This window comes from Abramis brama (assembly GCF_963993115.1).
Source record: "Abramis brama genome assembly, chromosome: 23".
NCBI lineage: Eukaryota > Metazoa > Chordata > Actinopteri > Cypriniformes > Leuciscidae > Abramis > Abramis brama.
Genome location: NC_139985.1, coordinates 6,771,669 through 6,795,329, shown reverse-complemented (window position 1 = coordinate 6,795,329; position 23,661 = coordinate 6,771,669). Strand labels below are relative to the sequence as shown.

The following is a 23,661-nucleotide window of genomic DNA, read 5'->3' as shown; positions in this document are numbered from 1 at the left end:
GTGCGCTCTCATTCACATGTAAACGCTGACATGAGCTACTGCATGGAAAGGTTGTCTAAATGCACAATAGACTCAAACGTTAGCTACCCTGGAGACATGCACGCATGCATGTAATCACACAATTGCTTTGGCAATCTTCCTACATGTTCCACAGGGGCTCTGCTGGACTGTCACAGCCGTTCATCTGGCCTCTATCAGAGCCCGGCCTGACAACTTAATCTCAGTCATTCATTCTCACAGATCAAAGCAACACGCTGCAATTTAAACCTATTACCTGTGTATAAAGACATTCACATGTTGTGACACTCTCTCACACACATACCACAAACACACGCACAAATGTTTGCATACAAAGACCACCACAAGCCTACAACCACAGCGAGATGCATATACAAAAACACACATGCTCACAAAGATATTTGATTCTCCATTTTGACTTCATGCAATAATAATAGGCTACATTTATGACATAGTTATGACTTTTTTATCTTATAATTTTGACATATCATTTATTTATTTTTTATCTGGTGGAAATGGACTTTCATAGTTTTGCAACAAGTGTCAATGTTAAAAATTTGGTGTAGAAAAAATTTTCACTCAAAAATTGCTAGTAAGTTTCACAAATAATTACTCACCAACCAGTAAGTAACACATTGAATTAAACATGAATTAAACAAGACTGAAACAGTACTTTCTTGTCAAATTTTCTCTTTTTTTAAGCTACAAAGGCTTAAAAAAACACACACACAACCAATATGACACAAAGCAGATTCTGTCTATTAAAATTCCTCATTCAACCTCAATGAATACAACTGTGGGATACACACAGATGTTCTGATGTGCCTAATTTCAAACATCCCTTATTACAAAGTGTTTTTCATTATCCAGTGCTAGTGCTGGAGAAACAATCATCTAAGCTAAGTGCCTGAACGTGCCAAATTCTCTTAGCCATCTTGGATCTGATGGTCGTTGGTCGGATGATGGAAATTCCTGTAATGAATATGGTATCTGTCATTTATGGCAGGGTTGCCATATTACATTAACACACGGTGGGAAACAACAATCTATGATTCACCTTTGACCTTTATACTGACATGTGCACTACACAAATAACCCTGCAACCTTAGCCGGTATGCAGGAACGGAGACAATGGCTGTTAGCAATGAGAAAATGGAAAGGCTGTATTTTTAATGGATGTCAATGGAGGAGAGGCTTCACTATCGAAAATGTTCTTTCTTTCATAACATCTGAATAGGAACCGCAACTATGTGTCATTATTTATTTCAAGGTGGGAATGGTTGTTTCTAATTCCAGGCATAGACCACCTCTTCCTGTTTTTGGCATGCACTCAGCCAGTGGATATAAGGTGTGCTACACTGACAGCCTAAGGGTCATCCAGTAGACCAGACATCCCCGACACGCTTACAAAATGCAAGCTAGACACTGAAGTTGCTGTTTTATCCCCAATTTGTAATGGCCACAAAAAAGACCATGGGAACAGCCAGAGGAACCCCACACAGTTAACTTTTGAATTATGCAATGACATCTGGTTAGATTTGACCATGTATGAAGTCAGCAAGAGGGATATTAGAATGAGGTTTCTCTGTCTGCACAATATCAATTATGTATCAGAACGCTGCTGACAAACATAAGAGAGAAAAAAATAATTAAGTTGAATGTTTTCGGCTGTAATTTTTTCCTCCATTACGCTATAAGACTTAAAACACACTTTAAAGGCAGACACACAATTAATATGATGTCAAATCATGCTTTGATTCTGTCAGAATAGTTGACAGTTCTAAATCAAACCTTCTTAAAATAATAGATTCATCCATTTTTCACATCTGCAAGTAATAAATATTAATAGCTCACAGCTAATTCACCATCAATAGGATTAACGTGATCCCCAATAAAGATAGTTATTGCTCATGCAGTCTGCAGGGCGACAGAAAGGCCCACAGCCGGAATAATATGAGGTTTGGAGATGAAGGTCTGCTTTCTGAGCTTTTTTATGACCTGGAGTGCAGCCAGCCGCTGTAGTGACTGTCAGGAAGGGGAATGAAAGCATGAAGAGATATATGTAGGATATGAGAATGGGGGAGGAAAATTAATATAGAGCAGATATATAGGAATGGAAGATGTAAAATTAAACTCATGGCAAAGATGAGAGGATTCAAAAAGCAAGAATTAATGTGCAGTGAGTGTTCATGCACAGGCTGACACTGTTTAAACTACACCAGCAGTCTAGACACAACTACGCATTCTATATTATTTAAAACACATAAATGTAAAATTGAATGTATAAACATTAAACAAAATTAAATGAAAGGGATAGTTCATCCAAACATGAAAATTTTGTCATTAATTACTCCCTCATGTCGTTCCAAAGTATCATAGTTCATGTCGTTCCAAACCTGAAAGACTTTCGTTCATCTTCGGAACACAAATTAAGATCTTTTTGAAGAAATCTGAAATCTCTTTATGAACTTTTTGAAGCGTCAAAGTGATAGTTACGTAGCTTTCATCAAAAAGATCTTAATTTGTGTTTAGAAAATGAACAAAAGTCTTACGGTTTTGGAACTACATGGGGTGTGAGTAAATGATGACAGAATTTTCATTTTTGGGTGAACTAACCCAACAAAATTGATTTTTTTTTAATTATTTTTATTTTTATTTAAATGATCGATACATCATCAATTCTTCATCCAAAACGTATTTTTGTCTTACCCTGACTCACTATGGTAAGCCTATTATAAGTGTTACTATTTTAGTCCCATCGGGATGGTTTTCACTCGCGTGCATAATGTGACTCGTCATATCCGTAAACAGAGAAAAGTTGTTCCGGCTACTTTGACGCATGTATGGTGTGGGAGTAGCATTAGTTAGTTATCATCACAACGAGCTAGAAAGTTTGACATGGAGCAGCTAATTCTTGAGCCTCCGGGGAATCGCCCGTTATAAAAAAACACAGAACAACAGAGGAAAGTCTGCTGGCAAAAAGAGAATGCAACAGAGCTTGTAATAAAACGAGAGTAAAGGGTCATATTCATCCGCAGTCTGCACATAGACAGTATGAGTCTGCAGAGCTGAAGCACAACCAAAATAATGTTCTTCCGCAAAATGCATGCAGTTTTGTTTTTTAACTGCTAGAAACCCAAAAGTAAGTGTACCTTTAAATTAATCTTTGCATATTTTTTCTTTGTCTTTCTAATTTTTATTCAATACTAAAGTATACTAAAGGCTATGTTTATTTGTGTGTTAGTTAGATGCCTATTGCTTCCAAATGATCCCTTCTGCAACAACTGAACATGATGTGTTGGAAAATGTATTTTCAATTACATTTGAACAGATTTGGTGTTTATGTGTGTTAGGTGGGATTGTTTTTTTCCCCATTCATTTATTCATGTAGACAGCTGAAGGTAACTCTAAGGGCCTAGTTAAGTTCAAAAGAGGACTTGCTGTAATTTGCACATATTGTAAACAGCTTTTACGCAACTACAATTAAACTTTGCCTCAAAATGCTCTACCATAAAACCAAAGACTTAATTTGAACGTTTTTTGTCTAAATTCATGTATGGCTTTGAAATACATTTTCCCATTAGCACAATACCCTCCCTTTCAGCTGGCATGACTCTTTATTTATCAACTTATGAATAAATATGCCCATTAACCTCTGATGTAGCCTATATGTTGTGTAAAACATAATAAGATCATTGTATTTTTTTCCAAATAATTTGTGAACAACAGTTTTATTGGTTTTTACAACAATGATGTAGAAAATTTAATTGAGGCTTAATGAGTTTTTATTTTTGTCTTTGAGAATTTTTATGTATAGTTTATGAGTATAAAGTGAACCCAACATCTGTTTTAATGTAAATTGGGCAAGAAACAGGCAGGACAAGTTGGCAAAGTGACACATTCAGCCATGATGACACCACTAGGGGGATTTTTGTCCTTTGTTCATGGTGAAACTCTTGAAAGGAAAGGTTAACTGATATTTTACATTTTCACTTTAACTCCATGAATAATTTGTTACTAGACTGTGCCATCTGATTATGTCAAAGGCTGAAGGTTATCCTGATCTTTAACCAAATTCATTTCCATTAGGTTTGCGTCTTAACACTCAAAGCTCAAACTCTGAAACGGTTCAGTTCTGTGAACTACATGTAATATTCATAACCTCCTCCTTTAAGTTGAGTTATGATTTCATTAACCACAATGCAGACATAAACATTCATAGTGCTGTATCTCTTCATGTCACATCCTTCTATAGTAGTCCACATATATATTTTTGTATGTATTTAAATTTTCCTTGAATGAAACATCAAAGTGCCCATACTACTGTAGTTCAAATCCAGGAGGAAAAGGCACATAAAGTAACATCTCTCACCCCATTAAGGTGAGCAGGTTTTGGTGATGGCATATATATATAGCGTTTCTGGAATTCTCCATGTGGCTGGATCACATTAACTTTGCTCTCCAGCCTCAGGAATCTTTCATACTCCAACCTTCAGAATCCCCAAGCAAAAGACCCAGAAAAAACGTGAAAAAGAAATATATCAAAAGTTTCAGCAAATGAATTTTCGCTGTATGGCTGTGTGGACTAACAAGGGTGAGTAAATAATGTCATCATTTTCATTTCTGGTTAAACTATATCCCTTTCCTTTTCTGTTATCATTTGGTATCACAGAAAAGCCCAGGATGCCTCTTTCCGATATAGGACGTTCAGTGGCATGAATCACAAAGGTACTGAGAAAACATGTCTGGTACAGTGAACAAAAATGTCATCAAGTAGGCAGGGAACTGCACTATAGTTTAGCGTTCCACAGTGGGGCAGTAGAGTGCTCCTTTTCAACCTTTCAATGCTTCAGATTCAGGCCAGTGGATCACAGTCATTCATCTGTGCTCTTGGGAAGCTGGAACAACGCTGCCCATTACGCAGAGACGCAACACACTGCTATTACCAAAGTGATCTGCGTGTCAGTTTTGCCTTCAGTTTGAAAGGACTGTCATGTCCGAACACAGAAAAGACAACAGTTCACTCGTCATCTGATCAATCGCAAAAACAACAATATTAAAGGAATGAGCCGCTTGCCGTTTGAACAGGTGCATCCCAGATCACCACCACCATCAGAAAAGTTGTTTTACTGACTCGCTGTGGAAATGGATTACCAGCGGCTGGATTTCATGCAACTTTTCATGCAAACTCTGTTTCCAAACGGACAGTGAAGGGGATCGCTCCAAACTCAACTGACCATGCACTGGGACATGCATCTTCTAACTATGGATAACTAACCTGCCTTTACACACACTGCTAAACATGAAACCCCTTTGGAATCCTCAGTTTGTGATGGTGATATTGAAGTGCGCAATGGTCTTGTTTCCTGGATTCCTGCAGGGCTTCACAGGTGAGTGAAAGAAATCTGGTACAACATATGATCTATCTATCTATCTATCTATCTATCTATCTATCTATCTATCTATCTATCTATCTATCTATCTATCTATCTATCTATCTATCTATCATCTTTTTCTTGTCTGTCCTTAAACTTTGATTAATATATTTTATTTTCATATATGTTCATACACTGATTAAGGATTATATAATGATGTGTAAATTAATAAAAAATTTAAATGATTTTAAACAGATGTCGAAAGAGAATTATGATAAACTTAACTATATTGCTTTTTCATTTCGTGGGAAGAAGGATCCCTTTTACTAGAAGGAATTACTAGACTTCTCCTTGTAATAATTATCAAATTGTCAGATGTATAAACTTAGTGTGAGATCTGGTTTTCATTTTTATGCATTTAGTGTTTATTTAAAGCTTAAGCTGTGTAATATTTCATATTTTCATGACATGATAACATCCATTTTTATACTGACACTTTTAATGTATTCTTAATTATAGCTTTCTTAAATGATATTCAACTTTTCTTTCACTTTTCTTGTCACACCTAACTATTGTTGCAGTGCTGCAATCTTTGCAGGAGAAATGGCACAGCTTTTGTGAAAGCCCAAACTGTGAGGTTCATTAAAGGCTCAGGTTGTCAAACATTGGTTTGTGACATGCCAGAACCTGACTGTAGTGTTTACAGAAGTTCAGTGTTCAAAAATGGTGCATTTCAGTTCATCAACATGAAAGTTTGCAATGCATGATTCATTTGTGAATGTATGTGCAATGCATGTTGTCTCTTTTACACAGAGTCCAGATGTGTTGGTCGTGCTTGCAGCCCTCCTATGGGTAACTTGGCCAGTGGCAGGACCCTTCTCACGCTGACTAGCTGCTGCACTAATAGCTCTTCCTGCCTGCCAAACCAGCCACGCTGTCTAGCAGAGCTTCATCCTCCTGCCCTCATGGCCGATGACCCGTTTATTCATCCAGATACCTGGTGGGGCTCAGCGGCGGCCACTGGAGAAAAGGAAGAAATCCGTCTTGACTTGGAGACACGGTTCTGCATGAGTCACGTTGTGATGTTGTTCCGTTCTCCGCGTCCTGCTGCTATGAGGTTGGAAAGCTCACAGGACTTCGGCCAGACCTGGGTGACACTAAAGCTGTTTGCCAGGAACTGCACTGAGATGTTCGGGCTTCCTGATGATGTAAGTCAAGCAGGAGCTGTCTGCACTTCCAGATATTCCAACGCGGTCCCGTGCAGCCGAGGAGAGGTGAGGAAGGAAATAAGGTCTCCAAAGTACCACAAAACATAATTTTTAAATGCTTCAGCAGGTTTAAATATGAAGGATTTTCAATGCTTCGGTCACTTTTTCAAAACTCTTTACACAGTGAGCACAAAAGCAGATTACATGGGCAAAACTGTGGAAAATGTTCAATTGCTTTGGCACAAAATGCATTCAGTGACTACTTTTTTTCAAATTAAAAGTAACACCCCCAAAACTTTACCTACAGGCCAATTTGTACATGTTTACATACTCTTTTCAAAACTGCTCAAAATGGTTAAACTTATGTTCAAATTCTAACATAATACAAAACTGAATATGATCTCAATTTACTATATTTCTGCAGTCATACCATATTTAAATATATTCTAAATCTAAAAAAGGAAATACTTTGAAAAATATTAGATGTAGACGAACATCTACACAGGTGTTAGTCTTTCATTCAAAAAGGGGACAACTTGGACTGTAATGTAAACTTGGACAATGTAACACACACTGCAGTGAATTTAGTAGAAGAGAGGTGTCATTCTTGTTTTGTAAAGATATTTTACAAAAGAAATCATTGTGTAATGCTACCTGTTGTTAGTGTTTTGAGGTCATTGTTTTATGAGTGACAAGTGTGTTTGTTGGGTGAAAACCTGTGCTAGTTATGGAAGAATGAGTTGATTCGAGACATGTGATATGTTTTTGGAGTTTTAAGGCATTTTGAATGTAAAATGAACTGCTGTGCCAAGCTGAAAGTTGGTAAGAAGAACTGTGAGAAAAAGTGACCCAAGTACTGAGAAATGCTAGAGCGATTGTAAAAACAAAAACAAAACTGTAACAATATAAAAGTTATTCTTACGTTTACTTAAAACAAAATCACCAAATATTCCCCCATTCGAGTACAACTATGGTGAATTTAAATCTCAGTTCTGTCTGATGCTTTTTGAAATATGACAATGCATCACATCATCATTTGTTTCTAATTCTTTTATAGATCATATTCCGATCCATTGGATTGGGAAGTGGGATTGTCGATCCCTACAGTCCTGAGGCGCTATCCCGTCTGACAGTAACTAACTTACGAATACAGCTTTTAAAATCTCAACAGTGTCCCGTCTCGAAGGGGCAGCGGAGCGTCCCGCCCTTTTTACCCACAATTCACAGTAGGATGCTGACTTCTCCCACACCCAGTTCTGATCCCCTGGATTCAACCCCATTTGCTGTGTACTCTCTTTTGGCTAAAGGGACGTGTTTGTGTTATGGCCATGCTGAACATTGCCTTCTTGAAAATGAAGGACAAGACAGCCTGCAACCCAATAATGTGGTAAGTGTGTCTGTTTTGTTAGTGATTTTTGGGACAAAGAACATCGCAGCCACTTTTCACGATGGGGCCGATCGATGTAAGCATGTTATGGGCTTGAGGTACGGGCCCTAAATGGGTTTGTCCATTGGTTCCATGTCGGCCCTACCTGAATTTGCCTTTGTAGTGCCCATATCTCAAGCTAATATCGTTCTTACATTCGCCCCACCATGAAATATTGTCTGGATGCATACTTGAGGGTGTATGCGCACTCACCCGGTAGTTAGGAGAATAGGAAGTGGCCTGTTAAATGTATTTTTATAAGGTTTTGTGGGGCTTGAATGGGCAGCAACTGAAAGTGATTCATTTCTCTGGAGCGCAGGTGTCTGGCAAGTGTGTGTGTACCCACCACACAGCGGGCGATCACTGCGAGAGGTGTGCCCCGCTCTACAACGACCAGCCCTGGAGAGCAGCCAATGGAAGCAGTGGGGAGAGCAACCCATGCCAGAGTGAGTGCGTTTACTGTACCGGCTGATTTAGCCTTAAATTCCTTTAATCCTTGAAAATGGAAAGGAAATTGTGCTATGAAAGGTCTTTTTTATATATTTTTTTACTTTCTAATGCAGGAGGGATCCGATACATATCTTAAAACCACAATACCATGGGTGGTTAATCCAGAACACCATAGAAACACACTAAAAATCTGAACATCTTAACAACCACATAAACTATGCCTTGGCAACCACCAGGAGTACCCTAGGATTTTTGTTTAAAAAAACAATAAAAAAATTACAAAATCTTGTACATCATCATTTTATGATTTTAAGAATCTCCAGGTTCGATTATACCTTATAATAAACATAAACAAAATAGATTTTGCTTAAAGAAAATAAAGCCTGCCATTATGATTATTTTAATATATTAAAATTGTCATTGTCATTACTGTAATGCAATTTAAATATATTACTTAAGCATTTTTACATCATGATATTATTGTACTGTTTTAAAATATAATAATGTGTTAAGGTATTTTAAATTAAAAAGTAACAATTAATTAATATATAAATAAATAAATAAAAAATGACTATTGCAATATTGAGAATCTAGTGAGAATCACAGTTAAGAATAATGGAAATTATTAAATAGTGAAATGCTGGAATAATATCTTATTTTATTATGATTATTATGATTAAAATCAATCTGAGGTGTTAACTAGATTTTAAATAAAAAATTAACATATTACAGTAATTTAAATAATAAAGCATATATAAATAAGATATGACTACTTTGAAATATTGATAATCTAGTTAGAAACGCCATTAAGAATAATAGAAATTACAAAAGAGTAAAATGGCTTATTTTATTATGATTATTAAAATTTTAAATGAAATAAAAAAACATTGTATTACAGGATTTTAAATAAAAAGCTAAATATAAAAAAATAAGAAAATGTCTGTATTGCACTAAATAGAATCAAGTGAGAATCGCTATTAAGAATAATGGAAAATACAAAAGAGTGAAATGGCTGGATACATATCTTAATTTTATAATTGGATGTGTGAACTGGACTATTGAGAATTATTATTATTTTTTGCTTAAATAAGAGTTTAAAAGGGATTTTAATTTGATAATTGAAAAGTCAAGGATTGTTTCTCAGGTCTTGGATGATTCTTTCTTCCATAATGTCTCTTTCTCTCCCTCTAACTTTTTCTCGTTGCTCTCGTTCTCTGTGTCTCAAGAGTGTGAATGTCACAGCCACGCAGAGAGCTGCCACTTCTCCCAGCGAGTGTGGCTGTCCACAGGGGGCAGTAGTGGGGGCGTCTGCGACAACTGCCAGCATAACACTGTGGGCCGCCGGTGCCAGCGCTGTCGCCCTGGATACCACCGCCACCCTGCCAGACCCCTCAACTCCCCGCATGCTTGCACACGTAAGACAGTTAGAAAGAAGAGAAGGAACAAACAGACAGAACAAAGGGTTCTGCACTCAATTGAAATCAAATTTGACTTTGTAAATTTTATTAATGCACATTCCTCTTATGGTCTTATAGTTGTCCTTTGTAAGAAAAAAAGAGAAATTTGTAATCTTTAATCAATGATAACTTGCTCTTCCTCTGAAATGACTTTTCATTAACACTTTATAATAAGGTGTCATTTGTTAAAGGTACACTATGTAACTTTTGACCATCTCTAGAGGTTAAAAAACATAAAAAAAATGTTGGTTGTGCTTCAGTTCTTTGCGGATGAATATGATTATCCTACTGCTCATAAAATATACACTACTGGGCTTAAGAGATATAACCAGTTTAGATGGAAAGTATCTCAAGCTGACTAGCTGAAGACGTTACTGTAGCTTTACCCATTAATAGACACAGTGCTTCCTTGAAAAACAATTCCAGCACAGCGCTACAACAACCATAATGAAATGAGCCTTCACAATAGATAATGCTTTACAGTGAACTCTTGTTAGAGCTACATATGGTAATATATCTGTTCAATAAAATACCTTACTCACCTGCCATCTCTGAAAACCAAGCCAATGTTGATTCTTGTTTTATCACAAGCTCTGTCGCGTTCTCTTTTTGCAAGCAGAAGCTCCTCTGTTCAGCGTTTTTTTTAAAACGGGCGGATTCTCTCAGGTTTGAGATTTAGCTGCTCCTTGTCATACTTTCTTGCTTGTTGCGACAACTAACCTATGCCACTCCCACACCATATTAGTAGCTCAGTACAAAAGGAAAAATGAAAAAAAAAAGTCCTTTAAAATAAAATAAACAACCATTAACAATTAACCATTAAAAAAACAAAAGAACACCTTTTTTTCCCCCCAAAATGGTTATCTTTGTAATCATTTAGTATGCCATTGCCTCCTAGTTGCGGCGGTATGACGCAGACCACTAAAGTGACTCAAAAGCAGTAGGACGAGCTAATGAACGAAAGGTTGATTAACATTCTTTTCTGTGGCAGGATGCTGGTGTGACCCAGTTGGTTCGGTGCCAATATATTTTGGCGACGAGACTCCATGGTGCCATCCTAGAAGTGGACAGTGCCACTGTAAACCTGGTGCAGGGGGCACCACCTGCAGCCACTGTCTACCAGGGTACTGGGGCTTTGGAGAGGAGGGCTGCAAACCTTGTGTGTGCCCCTCGACCTGTGACCCCATCACAGGGCATTGCCTAGACAGGTCGGGCTTATGCATACACAAACTAAATTTTCAATTCTTTCTGTTCTAAATTATAACAAGTCTTACTTATTTGTGATTTGAAATGACAACATTGAGCATTAAGAATCTCAAAACCAAAAATCTCAATCTCAAAACCAAGTAGAATTTTAATTGTATATCTGCTGGGAATTGTCAAGTATCATAGATTTTTGTGATCATATCATTTTCCTTTTACAGCAAAGGCAGTGTGAAGCTTTACAATGTACCAATTGGTGGGAAAATTCCCGAACTGTCCTTTAAACCTCAAGAGGACGAGAGGGTGTGGCCTAAAGAACTTGCTATCTCTGCACTGTACTATACAGGTGAGCTGACTACAGTAACAAAACACTGTTGTGAAACATGGTAAACCACAGCAGGAAATGTGACTTCAAGATGTGGCTTTTCAAAAAAGTTTTTCATTCAAATGTAAGGCTGACATGGTTATGTATTGCAATGTAAATGGGTGAATCTCACAAACTTATCTAGAAAATGTCCATATTTCATCCAAAAATCTAAATAAAACTGTACTTAAGGAAAATGAAGCATATTTTAGCATTATTAAGATTTTTTTTTTTTTGCATTGTGGCATTATTTTCATATTCATATTTCATATTTACAATATTCTAGTTATCATACTGAAAAATACAGTAAATAAATTAATTAATTAATTTTAAAAATCCTTTATGTAACGCAAAATGATTATACAATACCATTCAGAGAAGTCTCTTATGCTCACCAAGTCTGCATTTATTTGATCAAAAATACATTATTATAATTTTAAATAACGGTTTTCTATTTTAATGTATTTTGTGCTGCTAAATATTTTTGTAGAAACCGTGATACATTTTTACAGAATTCCTTAATGAATAGAAAGTTCAAACAGCATTTATTTGAAACGGAAATTTTTGTAACATTATAATGGTATTGTATATATGATATTATTTTACATATATTATTTAAATGATCATGCTAATCATGGTAGTATTTGTTGTACTTTCATTCATTTCTATTGATTTAAATAACAAAACAAATTCTGTTACACTCATTATTTTTACACTAATAGAGTAAAAATAAAAAGTTGAATTATCATTAAAATATTGTGACTGCTTTAAATCTTGTTAAATCTTAAATGGTCCTAAAATAGGCTTCCTTTCATTTGTGGAAAATATAATTTCTTTGAGCTGAGCGTGTTTTTGTGAGAATAAATATGTCAATATGTACAGAACCTGTGACATGTTAAATGTGAATTCTCCACAGGGAAGTGCAGCTGTAGAGAAAAGAAGCTGAAAAGTGTGGCTGATCTTTGCAAGATAAAATATGCATACGGTGAGGCTTTTTCATGATATGAAATAATTCGATTAATCGATTCTGATGGCATTTGCTGTCTAAACAGACAATGAGTGAACTGACTGTTTGTGTTGGCCGTAGTGATCAAAGCCAGTGTGCTGTCAGCACATGATAAAGGCACACACGCTGTTGTCTTGGTGAAGGTGAGGAAGGTCTTCCGTTCTGGAAAACTGCCCCTCTCCCAGGGCACACACAGTCTGTACCCACTCTCTTGGACCAGCCGTGGCTGCACCTGTCCCATCCTCAACCCAGGTACACCACTGTTATCTGTATGTACTGTTATCTGGGCCACAGCTTGGGTTCAGGCAAGTTTGCCATTAGAGTAGTCACTGTTTTGTCTCCATCTTTAGGTGGGAACTATCTGCTGGCAGGTCCTGAGGAAGTGGACTCAGGGAGGCTACTGGTCACCATGCAGAGTCTGGTAGTCCCTTGGACCCCTATCCTGGGCTTTCAGGTCACAGAAGCACTGCATCAGGGCTGCCTATGAGCACAACTTTACCCAAATGTACAGTTGCACAACATCATGGAAGTTTGTTTCCGACACAGAATAAAAAAGGTAATTGTGACACATCTCACAATTCTGACTTTTTTCCATCAGAATTCCAACTTTATAATTTGCAATTGCGAGTTTGTTTTGAAATTCTATTTTATGATTCTCAATTTTGAGAAAAGAGTCAGAATTGTGAGAAATAAACTTGCAAATATGTTTTTTCTTCTCAATTCAGATTTTATATCCCACAATTACGACTTTCACAATTGCAAGTTTATACTTTTAGCTCACAATTGTGAGTTTATCTCCCACAATTCAGAGAAAAAGTCAGAATTGTGAGATATAAACTTGCAATTGCGCATTAAAGTCAGAATCGGGAAATAAAAAGTCGCAATTATTTATTTTTTTTCTGGCGGTAACAAGCTTCCATACATCACTGCCCAAACTTGAAAGCCCTCACTTGAAATGATGCCATTGTACCAAAGCAGGCAGCTAGATACTTAATGTACCATGACCACCGGATGCAACTGAAATAGAAAGTGGGTAATTACCAGAAGCAAGATTCATGAAGCAGTCGCATGACAAAGTGTACTTAATAGTCAGTTAAAATAAATATAATTGTCATACAAGTTGGTCAAGGCTCTTCAAAAACAACTGTTCATTTTGGTGTCTGTCTTGTGTACATGAATATCATACATTGATATGGCATTCATGAGCCTGATTGGACTGTTTTTGTACTTATTTCTCTGTGATTATTAGATTATAGTCATTAAAGGACACTGTAAACTAGTTTCTTGAATATAAGAATGGACAAATGATAAATATGAGCCAGTGAATCCATAGGCTCACAAGGACTGCAGGGCATTTTTGTGATTCATTCATTCACACTTTTGTATTTTATTAGCTTTTTTGCTTACATTTCAGTTTCAAAAATACATTTAAACATGTCACAATTGAAAAACAAAAGGTAAGAAGGACTGATTCAAATTCTTCCAGTGCTTATGCATGATTTGGCTCTGTATCTTATTTTATTAAATCATTTTACAGAAACAGATACATCACAGATGAAAAGATGAGATTAATTGTTTAATCAAAACAAATATGATCACATTAAGGCTTTGAATGACAAATTTCAATCCAAGCACAGTCGCTCTTGGTGACAAAACAGACATATTCGTAAATGTCACTAGTAACACTTTACATTAAGGTCTTATTTGTTAACATTAGTTAATTACTCAAACTAACAAATTACCAATATTTTTACAGCACTTATTAACCTTTGTTCAGTTCACAGTGCTAACAGATACAACTTTTGATTTTAATAATGTAAATGTTGAGATTAACATCAACCAAGATTAATAAATGCTGTAGAAGTATTGTACATTGTTATTAGTTCATGCTAACTAATGTAGTTAACTAATGTTCACAAATTAAACCTTATTGTAAAGTTTTATGACACTAATTGAATGCATCAATAAGCCACATGAGTTTAAACATATTTTAAGGTTACAAAAAGGATCTGATATCAGAACAATTCTTAAACACTGTTTAATGTTAGCAATAGCATGTGTCGAGAACGGATCTAGAATTATCCCTCGATGTTAGATACTTAATTTAAACAAAACCTACTAGTTTTTGGAACAACAGATATTTGCATGTTCTTACTGAACTGAAGATCTTAATTTTGATGTTGATGTTTCCCCATAATAATTGTTTTAACGGCAGAATCCTGTATCATCGGTTGACAGGTGAGTTTACTCACTCGCGCCCTCTACTGTTTGTACTTGCAACTTTAGGCTACACGCTTTCAAACCTCAACAACATAACATTTCTTCATCAAAAATCTGTTTAATCATGTTCAACAACAAAAATCAGCACAGGAAATGTATATAGGACTCGTTATTTTCATCCCAAAACTGCGCAGTCGTCAAAGTACAACCGCCAAACGACCTTTGATCTGTAGTAGTACACATACACAAGTCAAACTAGCTGAGCTTTGGTTGTGGAGCAAATAATAACCAGAAAATACAAAGCTGGATGATTCATAGGGGGTCATACTCACCATATAATCCCCAAAACTCATTATTTATAGGTCCCTCAAGTGCATGTTAATGTCATTTGAAAATTTTAATCAAAAAACCTGAAGTTTAAGGGCTTCCCCCATCTCTGTGCATCATGCATCCAGGTGGAGGGCATCGTAGTTATCCAGTGGCGTATTTAGATGTGATCTCTGCATACACGAAAGTGGAGCTGTCTCTGCTGTGAGGTGTGGTGGGAATGTAGCCAGGATAATATTAGCTAGCAGCTGGGTTTTCTGTGGCTGCTGGTGCGGAATCAGGAGAGGATGTAGGGAGAGAGTCAGTGGAAGTGGATTCGCTGGGTATAGTATCAGCCCCACCAGAGGGGGCGCTGTCATTGTCATCTTCCTGGGGGTAGAGCTCGGGGTATTTCTGCATACACTCCTGCATACCCCGGAAGTTTTCCACACAATCGGACCCCTTCACCTCCTCTTTGCTATAGTGGAAACAAGAAAAGGCTTCCTTGAACTGCTGTCCACAAGGGCCACTGGCCATACCGCCCAGACACGGGCAGTTCCAGTTTATGTCACCATTAGGTAGAATAAGGCCTGTAGGGTCAAATGAAATGAGTGTCAAATTAGTATTCTGGAGGTAAGAAATTATCATATTTAGGCTAAACTATGCAAAATGGTAATTATTAGGGGTGTAACAATATATCGTGTCACAATATATCGCAATACAAAAATGCAACAATATGTATCGTGGATAGTGACAATATGTATTGTGGATAGTTCACCCAAAATAAAAATTACCCTGTGAGAAAATTTTCAGAGTCAGTTCTACATTAAACTACAATATATTATGTTGAATATAATGTATAATAATGGGGGAATATTAGTGGGTCCTGATAATGCTTATGTTATAAGTCTTATGTTACCAGTAAAAAGTGGCCTACATTATTTTAAATATATCTAGCCAGTGACAGAGTGCAAGCATATTCATCTAAAATAATTCTGTATTTCAGGTTCATAATCATGAATATATTTATTCCAAGCCTATTCATTTACACCCACAATGTTCAAATTTAGCATTTAATCAACTGTACATTTTTTCTTAACCTTTTATTATATGTCTTGGAGTATCGCAATAATATCGTATCGTGAGTTCAGTATCGTGATCGAATCGTAAAATTAGGGTATCGTTACACCCCTAGTAATTATTATTTTGTATTTTCTAAGTAAATCAAACTTACCGTGATCTTCATACGGATCATTAGGGTCATCTTCGATTAGCTCAGCGTTACTGGGTGCTTCATGATCCTCTTTGGTGACAAATATGATGCGATCTTTACCTATTGTGAGAAAAGAATGAAATTACACACAATGATAAAATTATAAGAATATTTTCTATTTAAAAACATACTGCTAATTGACTTCTATACCAGTGTTATTAACTTAAAACACTTAAACATTTTCTGTGATTAAAAAAATACATACACATATATAATGAATTTCCCGAAAGGGATGAATAAAGTATTCATCATCATCATCATCTTACACACACACACTAAAAATTAGAAAAGCACATGACAGCTAAAATGAAATTGAAAAGATAAAAGGAGTAAATTCTAAATATTAATAAATGCTATAATAGTACACACATTATATTTATATGTGCATTGTAAACATCCCCTTTAATTCTGCAAATTCAAATTCTGCTAAATCAAAATATTACACTTTATAAAATTATCCACAAACAGTTAAACACAATCTGTACACATGGAATAAATGAACCACTGAAGCACACATACTGTCATGAACTGAGCTGAGTGAACTTTACATCTCTTGTTTATAAATCTATGTGCCAATGTGTGATATTGTGTGTTGAAGTTCATATTGTTAAAATATTTATATCACTCTATTCATAATGAAAAAATAAAAATAGCCATTATGTATAACCATAAAAATATCCATAACTATTAAATTAAAAAATAACCATTTGGTGTACTTTAAATTATGATGACCTTGCAGGCGGCTGTTATATGTAGGGTGACACAACACACAACGTTAGTCATTCAGTCATCATAGCCTCAAGTTCATCTATAATTCCACCAGTAATACTTCACAAAACTTGTACACACATAATATAGGATAGTTTAGCACGACACATTGGAACACATCTGAAAAGATTATTTGAAGCCGATAAATATTACTATAACTCATTGATATTAAGCATGGCTGGGGAGAGTGACTTTTGCTGGCATGAGCACTAGCCGCACAGCTAAACGACAGTAAAACATGGGTATAAAATGGGTTTAAACAGTCCAGTTTAGTTGAATCATACCTTCCTGTTTGCAGTACGACATATCTGCTGACAGATCCGTCTGATAGCCGTTTATCCGATCAATGAAACTCAAACACCGGTACAATGATCAATCCACACGCCTGTTACATCAACCCCAGCATGGAGGCAGGCAGCGAGCTACAGTAACCACGTGACGTCACAGCCGGATTGTATCAAAATAAAAGTCATCATGACATTTCAAAATAAAGGTGAAGGAAATAACGCTTCCCTTGACGAGGGAGGGAATAGAAAATTGTTACTTTTCAAATGCATTATATCATATGTACAGATTATATTGTTTTATTATTATTATTGTCCAATACCCATACTTTAGTTTGGGAGTTAGAGTTAAATAAACACAAACTGCTGTTTATTGTTAACTTTATTCAATTAATTTTAAAAAGAAATCCCCCCCCCACACACACACACAAAAAAAACACTGTCCCTCAGTTATGTTGTGGTATAATTTTCACCAAAGTCAAAACTTTTTTTTCCAAAAGTTTGGGTATCTGTTGTGTAACAAGGGGGCAACATTGTCACTGAAGAGCATGCCTGAAATGGTGTATGAAGACGACGAAGGAAAATCAAGCTAAAGGTCGCTTGTACACTGGATATCTTTCTTGTGGGTCATTTAAAATCAAGTTTTATTTGTTAAATTAAGAAAATATTGTGTCTTTGTGTTTTTAGGACAAATATACTGCTAGCTATGACTGTATGACATAGTCCTTAATAGCAAGAGAAAGGAGTAGGCCGTTTTATAATAAAAAAAAAAAAAAAAAAAAAAACGTGGTGGAAATGCCATTTATCCGTGACCTTCACAGGGGGGGAAATTATTAATGTATTTTGGACATTGTAGTAACCATGTAGTAAGCAACTAACCATGTGAGAGTGTGAAAAGTGTGTGGGAGTTTATTTGGTCCCTGAGTTCAAGAAAGAACTCAGTTTAAGAAACAACTAAATCTGTCAAATAATTGTTTGATTTTAAGACAGCAATAATAGTAGTAAAAATAATAAATAATAATGCACTTTTCTGCCGTTTTTGTGTGCCGGCTGCCCAGTTTCTTCTTTATTACCTTGGGAATCCCAGTCTCAGGAGACTGAACAGTTGCAGCTATTTTACTGTCATGCCCTCAGACTCCACTGACAGCTTGTCAGGAAACAGTGTGCAGTCTGTGTTTTACTAATTAACTGAGGTACCTGAGGTGAACTAGATCCCTGTGTTTTTCAGATGGCATACCTCATTACAGAGGACAGGGATGAGTGCTAACATACTGAGGAAAACAAACATTTTTATTGGTATATCTTGTGTGTGTGTGTGTATGTACATTGTCGTTAAAAAGTTTGGGATCGGTAAGATCTTTAAAAGAAGTCTCTTATGCTCATCAAGGCTGCATTTATTTTATTAAATAAAATAAAAATAGTAATATTCTTACTGACCCCAAACTTTTGAACGGTAGTATATAATGTTTCAAAAGCTTTCTATTTCAAATAAATGCTGTTCTTTTGAACTTTCTATTCATCAAAGAATCAAAAAACTGTTTTCAACATTGATAATAATATATTGATAAAAAGAAACGTTTCTTGAGCAGCAAATCAACAGAGTGTCAATGATTTCAACAGCAAATCAACAGAGTGTCAATGATTTCAACAGCAAATCAACAGAGTGTCAATGATTTCTGAAGGATCATGTGACACTCAAGACTGGAGTAATAATGCTGAAAATTCAGCTTTGCATCACGGGAATGAATTACATTTAAAAATATATTAAAATAGAAACAGTTATTTTAAATTGTAATAATATTTCACAATATTCAGTTTTTTTGTATTTTTTGTATTTTTGATCAAATAAATGCAGCCTTGGTGAGCATAAAATATCTTTTTTGTAAAACAAAATCTTACCAATCCTAAACTTTTGAACGGCAGTGTATATGTTACACACACACACACACACACACACACACACACACACACACACACGCACACACACACACACACACACACACACATATAGTTTATAATAAATACTTTTAATATTCCATAAAAATATACCACAAACATACCACAAGGTGGCAGCATCTCTTTTAAGCAGTTGTGTAGCTTGGTGACAGTGTGTCTTTAGTAGAGAAACATCCACATTCTTAAAAAACCCCCGGATAAAGCATACTGAAAACACCTTCCATCCACTTTATGCATCTTTCCCTTCTCCCTTGCCTCTACATTCTGTTTCCTCTGGCTGCTATATTGCCTTTTATACAATGTCTTTTGGAGTTTGCCCTCTGGTGGCAGCTGTCAGTATTCTTGGGGTTGTGTACAGTATGTGTGGGTGACCTTCAGTCACTTTTTTGTCTAGAGCCTTGAAGATGTAGAGATGTAGAGCTGCTACATTGAATCTGCATGGGGGAGGATATTATGTCACACCAACCATCTTTACAGGCTCTCTTATCATTGAGTGCTGCTGGTGGATGTGGTGTGACCTGTGAGTGACGCAGCTTCTGCTAACCTTGAGAAATGTTCATGTCAGGGAACTGTATCGATCTACCTATGAGATAGAGAGCAGCTTGAAGGATTAGTTCACAACAAAAATTAAAATGTAATTTGAAATTATCAATGAAATATAATGTAATCAATGAAATATAATTGAAATATATGTATGTATATGCACACACACACACACACACACACACACACACACACACACACATATATATATATATATATATATATATATATATATATATATATATATATATATATATATATATATAATGCACACACACAAACACGTATACATGTCTGTGGTCACTGTATGCCACTATTATGGAAAATAGCAACATAAAAGTTCTTCAGAACATCTAATTTTGTGCTACACGGAAAATTAAAATGACGTGGGTTTGGAACGGCATCAGAAGTTTTCATTTTCATTTTTGGCTGAACTATTCCTTTAAAACTTTTTTCTGAGTCTGTGTGGCCGGCTTAGCTATAATTGTTCTCTGTCTGATCAAATAAAGGAGCTTTTAGGATATGATGAATATGAGAGATAATTATAGAGTTCTAATGCTAGAAATCCCTTGCTTTCGTTTACAAAACAGCTATATTGTGAGTGTAAAATAAATAGAGCATTCTTGAATTTATTGAAGCCCTAGGCGGTCTGTTGCTCGTTGACTGGTTATCCGAAAGCTTATATAATTGCTTCAGTCTGGGCATAGCATGTTGGTTTTACTTGCGTTCGACTCGCTGAACAAATGACCTTTTTTTGTTATTTGTGTGGGTGCAGGCTGTATGTAGATGTTAATTCATAAAAACGTTCAGATCATGTAATATTAAATTCAATCTAAGGCAGATTTTCACAGATTGGTGGGTGGCTGCCTGCCAATCTCACACTTTGCCTTTCTTCATACAGCCTGAATCAGACGTTGCCTCATGCACTGTCTGTTTGTTCTATTCTTCATGATCTGTCCACAGTGTCATCCAGACCCTGATGGGCAGAGAACCAGTGTAAACCAGGTCGTTGTGGATGGACAATTGTTTTTGTCTCAAGAGAAAAAATTCCCTACTGTTTTTGCATTGAGAAATATCATTGTAGTGCATGTTGGCTCTTTTGTTTTTTTGGGGAAATGCATTAAAATTCACTATAGACTCTTAAAAATAAAGGCCCGTTCACATCAAGAACGATAACTATAAAGAGAACTATATGGACGATATCGTTCTGTTTATACTAAGCGCGAGCTTGTCTGTCACTTTAAAAGGCTTGAGCTCGTTACAGCAGGATGGATTCTGATTGGCTGTCAATGTTTTCCTTTATCAGCTGGATAAAATCGTTCTGAAAGGGATTCCAACGAAATCGTTTCTCTGTGCCTTTACGTTATAGCTGTGGTTTGAACTCTGCTATTCTTTAATATTGAGAACGATTTTTAGAAATATATCTTTATCGTTATCTTTATAGTTATTGTCCTTGGTGTGAACGGTAGTTGGTGTGATAGTTCAGCCAAAAATGAAAATTAGCCCATGATTGATTCACCCTCATGTCATCATATGTGTATATGACATTCTTCTTTCAGACGAATACAAGCTGAGTTGTATAAAAAAAAAATGTCCTGGCTCTTCCAAGCTTTATAATGGCAGTGAATGGATATTTCTGTTTTGAAGTCCATAAAAGTGCATCTATCCATCATAAAAGTGCTCCACACGGCTCCGGGGGGTTAATAAAGGCCTTCTGAAGCAAAGAGATGAGTTTGTGTAAGAAAAATATTAATATTTAACACGTTACAAAGTAAAATTCTAGCTTCTGGCCAAACGGCCATACGCAGTCTACTTGCACAAGTTGAAAGTGCAACTTGTGCAACTTGTGACGTCAGAAGTAGTGCGTCATGACGTAGCGTAAATATCTGCAGTACGTCGCTTAAGTGGAATCCGTATGTTCGTTTAGCCGGAAGCTAGTATTTTACTTTGTAACGTGTTAAATATGGATATTTTTAATTATGGACCAGGTCTGAAAATGACTTTAATACTTCATAGAGGTTGATTTTGGCAGGGCCTTTGTTTTCATTATCTTGCCCACTGAAATTTTACCACAGTTACGAATATAATTATGAAGTCTCCTTTTCCGTAACCTTTACAAGAAAAATTAAATTGCTGGGTCTTGCCATCAGATTAGTCTGGGCTTGGAAGCCTATCAATTTTCTTTCTATTTTTTTAAGCCAACCCAGGCCTTCATTCGATCTATTCTCAAAGTAGTTTCAGTAGTAGCAGTTTTTATGCTTTCAGAGGCTGTTGAGGAATTTATTAAAAATGAACCTGAAACAAATAACTCAGGGAATCAATGCACCCCATGACCTGTATTCAGTTCTCTCTCGTCTTGAAGCAGCATGGGGTCAGCTAATATTTTATAGATTACACCCGAGTCGTAGCGCCCGTGGCATTCCATGTTCTTTTCTTCAGTCTGCACCAATAGTCTGATGGAAGTCTGAAAGAGAAAATATTCAGTTTATTCCAAAAAGCAGGACATAATGCTGTGACAAATCCGAAAGATATCCAGGTGGCAGACATAAATATTAGCAGAGACCACTAGCCATTATCCAGAGTTATTGATTGTGGTTTTGTGGCTTTACAACAACTGCCTGTTTTCATTGTGTTTATGATGAATGGTTCTCCACAACAGCCTATTTGAGAGTAAAATGTGATCATAAATAACACTTTTAAGCTGTACTTTTGGCATGATAAATGCAAGAACACTTGATTAATAGTCTGTTTTGTGACATTTTATCTATAGCACACCGTTTACGCTCACATACCAATTATCTAATCCTCTTTCTGTCCTCAAGCATCATTATTTTCTCTGTGCTTAAGCTGCATCTGGCAACTGATGACATCTTTGTCAGGGAGACGTGTCTGTCATAACCTGTTAAATCATTCACATCCTCCTAGACTTCACAGCTGCATAAGCTTTGATGAAATCAGCGTCACAGGTCAACTTCAGATAACCTCTTTTTGGCTCCTTCTCTCATTGGTTGGTAACAATTGTGAGTTTTGGTCCAGTTTATCCCTATTACTTAAATGTGCCATTATATTTAGGCCTGGGTGGTTCATAATTCATGTTTTGTGGTTCAAATCTGCACTGCCTAAATTTTCAGGGAGAAAAAAAAAGAATAAAGTGTGTCTAACATGCAGACAAGGAATAAATAAAATGTGAAATGTGGGTCAGACAATCAAACATTAAACTAAAAAGAAGATATTTTGAAGAATGTTGGTAACCAGACAGTTGATGGTAGCCATTGACTTAAAATAAAATACTATGGAAGTCAATGACTACCGTCAACTGTCTGCTAGGTGGTTGCAATGGTGTTTTGGGTGGTTGCTATGGTGTTGCTATGTGGATACTCTCATAGTTCCAGGGCCTTTGCTATGTGTGCTATGTGTTAGTGTGGTGTTCTGGGTGGTTGCTAGGGTGTTGCTATGGTGTTCTGGTTGGTTCCAGGGCTTTGCTCTGTGGTTGCTAGGGTGTTGCTATGTTTGCTATCGTAGTTCCAGGGCTTGGCTATGTGATTGTTATTGTGATTCCATGGCTTTTTATGTGGTTGCAGTGGTGTTTTGGGTGGTTGCTACTGTAGGGTGTTACTGTGTGGCATCTATGGTGTTCTGGGTGGTTGCTAGGGTGTTGCTGTGTGGTTGCTATCATAGTACCAGGGATTTTCTATGTAAATGTTATTGTGGTTCCAGGGATTTGCAATGTAGTTGATTTTGTGGTTCCAGGGTTTTGCTAATGTTTGTGGTTACTATGGTTTTCTGTGTGGTTGCTATGGTGTT

At 36.3% G+C, this 23,661-nt stretch overlaps 2 protein-coding genes across 2 annotated transcripts; one reads left to right on the top strand and one right to left on the bottom strand.

The window, feature by feature from the left end:
• Positions 1 to 4,888: 4,888 nt before the first annotated feature.
• Positions 4,889 to 13,855, top strand: LOC311074616 (netrin-4). Its single transcript, XM_084101336.1, has 10 exons — positions 4,889 to 5,408; positions 6,207 to 6,667; positions 7,659 to 7,988; positions 8,347 to 8,473; positions 9,704 to 9,892; positions 10,926 to 11,142; positions 11,359 to 11,483; positions 12,418 to 12,486; positions 12,589 to 12,759; positions 12,858 to 13,855. The coding sequence occupies exons 1-10, from the start codon at positions 5,321 to 5,323 to the stop codon at positions 12,992 to 12,994; spliced, it is 1,914 nt and encodes a 637-aa protein (XP_083957462.1). The 5' UTR covers positions 4,889 to 5,320; the 3' UTR covers positions 12,995 to 13,855.
• A 15-nt stretch (positions 13,856 to 13,870) lies between these two features.
• Positions 13,871 to 17,503, bottom strand: chchd4a (coiled-coil-helix-coiled-coil-helix domain containing 4a). Its single transcript, XM_084101337.1, has 3 exons — positions 17,359 to 17,503; positions 16,268 to 16,366; positions 13,871 to 15,623 (listed from the first exon to the last, which is right to left on the bottom strand). Exons 1-3 carry the CDS (start codon positions 17,378 to 17,380, stop codon positions 15,292 to 15,294), a joined length of 453 nt encoding a protein of 150 aa, XP_083957463.1. The 5' UTR covers positions 17,381 to 17,503; the 3' UTR covers positions 13,871 to 15,291.
• Between the last annotated feature and the right edge of the window lie 6,158 nt (positions 17,504 to 23,661).

Bases quoted from the DNA above. Each gene is read 5' to 3' on its own strand.
- LOC311074616 (XM_084101336.1), top strand. From the start codon at position 5,321: ATGAAACCCCTTTGGAATCCTCAGTTTGTGATGGTGATATTGAAGTGC. The intron at 7,989-8,346 runs GTAAGTGTGTCT...TCTGGAGCGCAG, and splicing joins GCCTGCAACCCAATAATGTG to GTGTCTGGCAAGTGTGTGTG. The intron at 8,474-9,703 runs GTGAGTGCGTTT...CTGTGTCTCAAG, and splicing joins GGAGAGCAACCCATGCCAGA to AGTGTGAATGTCACAGCCAC.
- chchd4a (XM_084101337.1), bottom strand. From the start codon at position 17,380: ATGTCGTACTGCAAACAGGAAG. The intron at 16,367-17,358 runs GTATGATTCAAC...TTCTCACAATAG, and splicing joins GTCGTACTGCAAACAGGAAG to GTAAAGATCGCATCATATTT. The intron at 15,624-16,267 runs GTAAGTTTGATT...TTGACCCTACAG, and splicing joins TGATCCGTATGAAGATCACG to GCCTTATTCTACCTAATGGT.